The 9,775-nt window shown below is 36.3% G+C and overlaps 1 protein-coding gene across 1 annotated transcript in view; it reads right to left on the reverse strand.

Moving 5' to 3' along the window:
- Nucleotides 1–9,775, reverse strand: part of LOC137393859 (serine-rich adhesin for platelets-like) — a 32,912-nt gene that overhangs the window by 3,233 nt on the left and 19,904 nt on the right. Inside the window, exons 11-13 of the mRNA XM_068080569.1 lie at nucleotides 7,947–8,118; nucleotides 5,777–5,955; nucleotides 387–3,770 (exon numbers count right to left, since the gene is read on the reverse strand). Coding sequence (XP_067936670.1) covers nucleotides 387–3,770; nucleotides 5,777–5,955; nucleotides 7,947–8,118 — 3,735 coding nt within the window. The remainder of the gene's footprint in view (nucleotides 1–386; nucleotides 3,771–5,776; nucleotides 5,956–7,946; nucleotides 8,119–9,775) is intronic.

A 9,775-nucleotide genomic window follows, 5' to 3' on the forward strand; every position in this document is an offset into this window, starting at 1 on the left:
AAAAGTAAGTTTAGAATAACACTTGTTGGCATATCAGGTGCTTTATGACCAAATATACTGATTTATTTTATTTACTGTCTGTTTACATAATAAATATAGAAATAAAAGACGTCTTGTTTTTAGTAATAAATGTTTACTTTGCCTTATCCAGAATAACTTTTTTAATATTTCTATCTCTCTGTACATATAATTGCTTAAATACGTTACATATGTATATTTACGTATTAAACCTGTAGATTGTATGCTCAGAAATGGTTCAACTTGGCCTCACTAAACTTTTCTAACACTGGAAGAAAACGTAATTTTTATAATTTGGTTATTAAATCTGAAATGTGTATTACCGATGATAGTCACTGTATATTTATACAGCTAGACCTGATACTCACTTATGACTGTTATCGGTACTTCTGTTGTTGAGTCATAGTTCACCGAAGAAGATGCTGTGTAACCGACATTAGTAGGTCGAGATTTTGTCTCAGACGGTGAAACATCTGCTGCAGTCTGAGTCATACTGAAAGGGAATGAGCCGATTGGATTACTTGCGCCTGGTTTACCAGTGATTGTGAACTGTTCAGAAAAATCTGTTCTACTTCCATGTTTGGTCTTTGCAGTAGGGTCTGTGCTCCATACATTAGCGAATGTTGCGTCATACTCTTCATATTCTGTTGTTGACAATTTCACATCTGTTGTTAGTTTGTCAGGCAAGTCTGTGGTATATCCTGTTTCTGCTGTGCTCAACTCACTGATCATTGTTGTCACTTCATCAGAGAAAGTAGATAAATACTCTTCATGCCCTGTTGTTGAGGATTTCAAATCTGTTATTTGTTCTTCAGGCGAGCCTGTGGTAGACTCCATGTTATTCGTAGTTTGATACATCAGCTCTGTTGTTACTGGATTATAAAATGTTGTGTCGTACTTTTCATATTTTGTGGTTGACAATTCCACATCTGTTGTTGGTTCTTCATGCAAATCTGTAGTATATGCCGTTTCAGCTGTGCTTACCTCACTGATCATTGTCTTCACTTCATTGGTGACAGTAGATAGAGACTCTTCATGCCCTGTTGTTGAGAATTTCACATCTGTTATTAGTTCTTCAGGCGAGCCTGTGGTGGAGCTCGCGTAATATGTAGTTTGGTTCATCAGCTCTATTGTCACTGGTATGGAAAATGTTGCGTCGTATTCTGTGGTTGACAATTTCCCATCTGTTGTTGGTTTTTCAGGCAAATCTGTGGTATGTCCTGTTTCTGCTGTGCTCAACTCACTGATCATTGTTGTCACTTCATCAGATAAAGTAGATAAATAATCTTCATGCCCTGTTGTTGAGGATTTTAAATCTGTTATTTGTTCTTCAGGCGAGCCTGTAATGAAGCCCGCGTCATATGTAGTTGAGTCCATCAACTCTGTTGTTACTAGATTATAAAATGTTGTGTCGTACTCGTCATATTTTGTGGTTGACAGTTCCACATCTGTTGTTGGTTCTTCAGGCAAATCTGTAGTATATGCCGTTTCTGCTGTGCTTAGCTCACTGATCATTGTCATCACTTCATCAGAGACAGTAGATAGAGACTCTTCATGCCCTGTTGTTGAGAATTTCACATCTGTTATTAGTTCTTCAGGCGAGCCTGTGGTGGAGCCTGCGTAATATGTAGTTTGATCCATCAGCTCTGTTGTCACTGGATTGGAAAATGTTGTTTTGTATTCTGTGGTTGACAATTTCCCATCTGTTGTTGGTTTTGCAGGCAAATCTGTAGTATATGGCAGCCCTGCTGTGCTTAACTCACTGATCATTGTTGTCACTTCATCAGAGACAGTAGATAGAGAATCTTCATGCTCTGTTGTTGAGGATTTCGCATCTGTTGTCTGTTCTTCGGAAACACCAGTAGTGTATTGGTCATCACTTGACAATTCTACATCTGTTGTTGGTTCTTCAGGCAAACCTGTAGTATATCCCATAGCATCTGTGGTTAAATCGCTGATCATTGTTGTCACCTCCCCAGAGAAAGTAGATAAATACTTTTCATACTCTGTTGTTGAGGATTTCGCATCTGTTATTTGTTCTTCAGGTGAGCCAGTGGTGTACTCCTCGTTATCTGTAGTTTGATATGTCTGTTCTGTTGTCTCTGTTGTAAAAAGCGTTGTGTCAAACTTTTGGTGTTCTGTGGTTGACAATTCTACATCTGTTGTTGGTTCTTTAGGCAAATCTGTAGTATACGCCATTTCTGCTGTGCTTACCTCACTGATTATTGTTGTCACATCATCGGAAAAAGTAGATAAATACTCTTCATACTCTGTTGTTGAGGATTTCGCAGAAGTTATTTTTTCTTCAGGTGAGCCAGTGGTGTACTCCTCGTTATCTGTAGTTTGATACGTCTGCTCTGTTGTCTCTGTTGTAAATAGCATTGTGTCAAACTCTTGGTGTTCTGTGGTTGACAATTCTACATCTGTTGTTGGGTCTTCAGGCAAATCTGTAGTATATCCCGTAGCATCTGTGGTTAAATCACTGATTATTGTTGTCACATCATCGGAAAAAGTAGATAAATACTCTTCATACTTTGTTGTTGAGGATTTCGCAGAAGTTATTTTTTCTTCAGGTGAGCCAGTGGTGTACTCCTCGTTATTTGTAGTTTGATACGTCTGCTCTGTTGTCTCTGTTGTAAATAGCGTTGTGTCAAACTCTTGGTGTTCTGTGGTTGACAATTCTACATCTGTTGTTGGGTCTTCAGGCAAATCTGTAGTATATCCCGTAGCATCTGTGGTTAAATCACTGATTATTGTTGTCACCTCCTCAGAGAAAGTAGATAGAGACTCTTCATACTCTGTTGTTGAGGATTTCGCATCTGTTATTTGTTCTTCAGGTGAGCCAGTGGTGTACTCCTCGTTATCTGTAGTTTGATATGTCTGCTCTGTTGTCTCTGTTGTAAATAGCGTTGTGTCAAACTCTTGGTGTTCTGTGGTTGACAATTCTACATCTGTTGTTGGTTCTTCAGGTGTGCCAGTGGTGTACACCATGTTATTTGTGGTTAGATCTGTCAGCTCTGTTGTTACTGGATTAGAAAATGTTGTGTCATACTCTTCATATTCTGTGGTGGACAATTCCACAGCAGTTGTAGGTTCTTCAGACAAACTTTTACTATTTTTTTTATCATCCGTGATTATATCGGTAAGCCATGTTGTTATCTCATCAGAAAATGTTGTGTCATACTTTTCAAATTCTGTCGCTGATGACAATTTCACTTCTGTTGTTGTGTTTTTAAAAACACCAGTAGTGTATTGGTCATTATTCGTTGTTAGATCACCCAAGTCTGTTGGTACTTGAACAGGAGTTGTAGTGCCATACTCGTCATATTTTGTTGTTGACAATTCCACATCCGTTTTGAGCTCCTTAGAAAACTGCGTAGTGTTGCTTTCATCATACGTACTTAGATCGATCAAATCTGTTGTCACCTCATTCGACAATGTAGTATGATGATCTTCAAACTCAGTAGTTAGTAATTCTATTTCTGTAGTTGGCTTCTCAGACACAATAGTGGTATGTCCGGCATCATCTGTGGTTAGAGCATTATACGTTGTAAACTGTTCAGAGAGAGTAGAGTAATACTCTTCCATTGTTGATGTGATATCTGTAGTTTGTTCAAGACTCTCTGTAGTTTGGTCAAAGTTGGAAACGGATGGGCTGATGTCTCTAGGAGTTGATATCAAAACTTCAGCAGTTGAAATCTCGCCAATCACCAAGTTGTAGTACATCAACACAGTGGCTATGTCGGTGATCTCTATAAAATTTAAAGCAAGTTGTAAAAGTTTGTCTTTTGTGAAATAAGAAATCTGGACACTACGCATATAAGTATGCATATAAGTATGCATATAAGTATGCATATAAGTATGCATATAAGTACGCATATAAGCAACACTTGAAGTTGTATCAGCTCTCAAACCAACTAATCGGTGATCCAGCATTGAAATATTGGATTCTCATAAACACTCAAATTCAGATCTTTTGGAGGTTAATCGAAAATAAATAATACTAATTTAAATAATTAGTAAAGCAAAGTGCAAATGTTCATTGCACTAACAGTAGAGCATAAGATAACAGATTAGAGTTTGAATAATATTTTTTTATTATTTTAACCAAATACCAGATTATATTAACATAATCAAGTCATGAAATGGACAGAAAGAATCAGAATCTTTGAAATTATGATTAAAATTGCGCAGCTTTGCATTAGATTATCTAAAAACTGTCTGGTTTAATTCCTTATTCATGAAACCAAAGCATGCATTAATAGGTTTTAAACAGATGACTTTCGATTATAACAAATTTTCACAAACCGTTTGTTAAATTTCCCATTTGTGTGAACGAAAAACCTTTTCCTAACACACTCTACAAAATATACCCGAAAGTCAATTGGTGTAATTTTATAACCACTGCTCGAAAGTTAATGCGAGACGTATAAATATGGCGCTAACTTTTTCGATATTTGCACAATCTGCTTCGACCTTGCATTACATGTATAATTATCTGGCATGCTGAATAAGCAAGCCACATAGTGTGTGATAAAATGAAAAAAATGTATTAGAATGGTGACCAACAGAAGGGCTTTTGTGTCGCGTTCACGCATTGCTAATCATAGGCATTGACATCATATACAACGTCTATGATGTGCTGAACAATATGTCACAGTTTGGCGCTTACATGTACTTCGCAAGTGTTTCTGTTACCAAAACTGGCGTTTTGTTTTTCTAAAGCCAAAATCGTTGTTAAAAAATAAAATATCATGATTATATTGATATAATGTAATAGATGTAATTATAAAATGCTATCGGTTAACCTTTAAATTATCAATAATAATCAATCCTTAAAGATTGAAACCTATTTTGATGCAACTTGGTAATAGATGTAAAGTTTTATATCCAAATGCCAGGATGTTTGTTAATTTACTGTAAAAAATAAACAGAAGATATTCGTACCGTCTGAAAAAGTGAAAATTAAAATTAGCGAACGATGTAAATATGACCTTTAGAGCAGAAAGTATCTGACAGCCATTATCTGACAGTATTGACTGAATTAACTGTTCAAAGTATGAATCGTAAGTAATGCTGACAGAGCTGACAGTGCTAAAGAAAACAATGTAGGACTGACAACCCTTTACTAAAACTGAAGATGAGGTAGACTACAACATGAATGTATATATGAGAGAGTGTAAGAACGAGTGAGTTCTTATACTCACTGACGTACTGGTACAGGTTGGTGGCTAACTAAAGCTGCATGTATCATGTGTACCAATTGTTAGGCCATTAAAAAAACTGCAGTCAAAAGATACAGCAGGAATAAAAAGTCATTCATGAGGCGATGCAGCAGAAACTTCTGCCTGCTGCGACAGTGCCATAGCGGAAACAACGTGGCAAATAAACTTTAGGGCTGCTAGGATTGTTCAGGATGGCCAATGACTACAGGAAGTCCTTAGAACTCTTGCTGCATAAAACACCAGCAGCGATCTTGCATCACCGCGCTTGACTGTAAATATTTTTCAGTAGCTATATTTTTTGTAGCTTTGCTAGTTTATCACCTTGATTCCTGATTAAGTCTGTTACGGTAACACCTAACCTAACCTTCTATGGCAATGACACCTGCTCTAATCTGTCACAGCTGCACTCTCTGCAGTCTGTCACAGTTTTACTGATTCTAGTTTATTATAGCCTTCTCATTGCAGTGCCCCAGTAAAAAGCCTCCTAGGGGACATCGCAATGACACGCATGGAAAAACAGAAAACATATTCACCTTGAATGTGTATGGATCCTGGTAGGATGTCCTCAACATTGTTGGGTAAATCAGTTGTTAACACATTAGTGATGGCAGCAAGGAGCCCATTCATTTGGCCAGTAGATTGAGTTGTAGTTGTCACAGTTTGAGCAGTCTGTTCAAATACCACCACAAACAAAACTATCACAGAGCCTTCTCTGCAAAGAAGAAAATTTTTAAGTTACAGGTTTAAGTTATAATCAGCCTTCTATTGCAGTCACAGCAAGTCTCATGTCATACAGATAGAAAAACAGCTATGAGTTTACAAAGCTTATAGCAAGTGTGAGAAAGAAATGGAAGAGTGGTGAGTCAGAGGTAATAGTGACAGAGAATGAAGGTAATATAAATGGAAGAGTGGTGAGTCAGAGGTACTAGTGATAGAGAATGAAGGTAATATAAATGGAAGAGTGGTGAGTCAGAGGTAATAGTGACAGAGAATGAAAGTAATATAAATGGAAGAGTGGTGAGTCAGAGGTAATAGTGATAGAGAATGAAGGTAATATAAATGGAAGAGTGGTGAGTCAGAGGTAATAGTGACAGAGAATGAAGGTAATATAAATGGAAGAGTGGTGAGTCAGAGGTAATAGTGATAGAGAATGAAGGTAATATAAATGGAAGAGTGGTGAGTCAGAGGTAATAGTGACAGAGAATGAAGGTAATATAAATGGAAGAGTGGTGAGTCAGAGGTAATAGTGATAGAGAATGAAGGTAATATAAATGGAAGAGTGGTGAGTCAGAGGTAATAGTGACAGAGAATGAAAGTAATATAAATGGAAGAGTGGTGAGTCAGAGGTAATAGTGACAGAGAATGAAGGTAATATAAATGGAAGAGTGGTGAGTCAGAGGTAATAGTGATAGAGAATGAAAGTAATATAAATGGAAGAGTGGTGAGTCAGAGGTAATAGTGATAGAGAATGAAGGTAATATAAATGGAAGAGTGGTGAGTCAGAGGTAATAGTGATAGAGAATGAAGGTAATATAAATGGAAGAGTGGTGAGTCAGAGGTACTAGTGACAGAGAATGAAAGTAATATAAATGGAAGAGTGGTGAGTCAGAGGTAATAGTGATAGAGAATGAAGGTAATATAAATGGAAGAGTGGTGAGTCAGAGGTAATAGTGACAGAGAATGAAGGTAATATAAATGGAAGAGTGGTGAGTCAGAGGTAATAGTGACAGAGAATGAAGGTAATATAAATGGAAGAGTGGTGAGTCAGAGGTAATAGTGATAGAGAATGAAGGTAATATAAATGGAAGAGTGGTGAGTCAGAGGTAATAGTGACAGAGAATGAAGGTAATATAAATGGAAGAGTGGTGAGTCAGAGGTAATAGTGACAGAGAATGAAGGTAATATAAATGGAAGAGTGGTGAGTCAGAGGTAATAGTGATAGAGAATGAAGGTAATATAAATGGAAGAGTGGTGAGTCAGAGGTAATAGTGATAGAGAATGAAGGTAATATAAATGGAAGAGTGGTGAGTCAGAGGTAATAGTGACAGAGAATGAAGGTAATATAAATGGAAGAGTGGTGAGTCAGAGGTAATAGTGATAGAGAATGAAGGTAATGTAAATGGAAGAGTGGTGAGTCAGAGGTAATAGTGACAGAGAATGAAGGTAATATAAATGGAAGAGTGGTGAGTCAGAGGTAATAGTGATAGAGAATGCAGGTAATATAAATGGAAGAGTGGTGAGTCAGAGGTAGAGAGAGTTAGTATGTTTAGAGAGTATGAGAAGTGAATAATGAACATTGTCAAGTGCTTGAGTAGAGATATAGCATGATACAAAGCTAGATCAGTATGTATGAAGACACAAACATGCTGCATGTTCAGCACGTAAAGAATCACACAATTTTTATCCGAGATCAAACGGTAGCGAAGCAGGAGAATTCTATACTATGTCATTGTTCTCTTCAAGATGGCAATAAAAGTTCTCAATGGTTGAAACAAATATCTCTTTTTTACTGAAAGACTCGCAAGCTTTATATACAGGAACTCATTAGGATCTAGCAAGGAAGAGACAGAATATTTCTATGATGATTCATGCCTCCATTCTATGTTTTTATATACCATCATCTATGAGCTTACAAAAAGGAGGTTACATGGTTACACATGCATAATTTAGCCATAGTTTACGATGCAACGGGTTAAAACTTACTCGAAACCAGTTACAATGCAGCCAACATATTCATCAGCCAGATTAGAGCCACCGTATGCATTATCAACTGAGGCGCAGAAAGCTCTCGCTTCCTGTTGATAGACTTCCGAGTTGGGATCATTAAGGTCAGCTGTAAAGTTCTTGTTCAAAGTGACAGTCGCGTTATAGGCAGCTGAAATATAAAGATTTGGGAGTGTTAACTAATAAATATTGCTCCAACTATTAGATGTCACATACCAATCAACTAGTCGAAAAATTCATACCAGAATGAGCGATACGTTATCAATCTAAACAGATTTAGTGGGTGAGAAAGCAGCGGGATATCATCTGTAACGCAAACCTGTATCTGACAATTTACACAATTTTGGTTTTCAATCTTTATTGAGAGGAATTGTAGCGGAGATTATACTTTAATTATAAACTCTAATATCGCTTATATTATAAAACGGAAATACTTCTGACAAAAAAGAATATTATCAGGATGCTACTATTGGTGATTAACCAGAATCACCAATGACACCCAGATGTTTGAAAACAAGCAACCTAGTTTAACCTAGATGTAGATGGACAGCTTTAATCAATATGAATCTAAGTTTGTCATTTGTCATTCCGGTTATAGCAATAATGTTTTAGGAATGAAAAACACTCTCGTACTGGATTTCAACTCGCAAAGATTGCAACCACAAGTTTGTAAGCGCTAACACTAACAAGCGCACCTAACCACAAGGCTAAACCATTCTTACCATTCCTATCGCTCTTACCATATACTGTATATCCATTTCGCAATTGCACATTTTAAATGTGCCCTTTTTATTATTAATTAATATTCCCATTTGTGTTTGCTAATTTTTTGACAATCTATAAAAACTCATTGTTTATTATTACCTGTTTTTTTTATTTGTACTTTTCAAATGTGTCGTTTCAATTTTAAATAAGCCACTTCAATCATATTTCTTGTTTCGGTATATTGGTGAAAGCAAATGCTTTACACGTGGACAATTGTATTATCTGGATTAGGAATTGCATCTACATTCTCTCTCCTTTTAATTGGACAAAGTATCAGACAAAGACAGTCCGATATTTAATGTTTACGTTTGTACCAGTGCCAATTGAAAGGTACCAGAATCGTCCATCAAAACTTTGAACACAACGAGCTTTTGCAGTAAAAGTAACCTTTTTATACACACAATTCCATGTATGAATTGTTTATTTTTTTCTTTTGGTGTAGGTCTACTTGAACTGCCCAAAAACACTTGTCTCATGATACGAAGCGCAAAAGTTAAAATGGTAAATGTTGCATATGTTGAACAAAAGTAAGTTTTCTGTGCAAAGACTTTGTTTTTACTTTTGTTAAGACTTTTACTTAAGACTTTTGTTTTTTATTACCCGGGCAATGCCAAGCATTCATCTACTTCTTTATAAAGTTAGTAGGTAACATAAAGTATTACTTGTTAACATTGCTGCTACTATAGGACCACAGGCTAATGAACCAACCGATTGCCTCTCGAAAACCAATTTAAACAATAAAATTGCAGATGAAAACTTTTAACAGAAAATTTAATCCAAGTTTCCTTGGAGAAAAATTCACTTCGCATATTTTAGTTATTATTTATTTTTAACTCTGCACAAATACATTGTACATGCATATTTATAACTACATATTAAAATATGCAGACTGTATGTTGAGCAATGATTGAACTCGACCTAATGAAACTATTCTAACGCTTGAAGCAAACATGACATGCTATCAAATACTTTCATGGCTTGATTATTGGATCTGAAAGCTGCTGCATTACCGATGATAATTTTTATAAATTTACATAACCAGA

Source organism: Watersipora subatra, chromosome 4, assembly GCF_963576615.1.
Source record: "Watersipora subatra chromosome 4, tzWatSuba1.1, whole genome shotgun sequence".
Lineage (NCBI taxonomy): Eukaryota > Metazoa > Bryozoa > Gymnolaemata > Cheilostomatida > Watersiporidae > Watersipora > Watersipora subatra.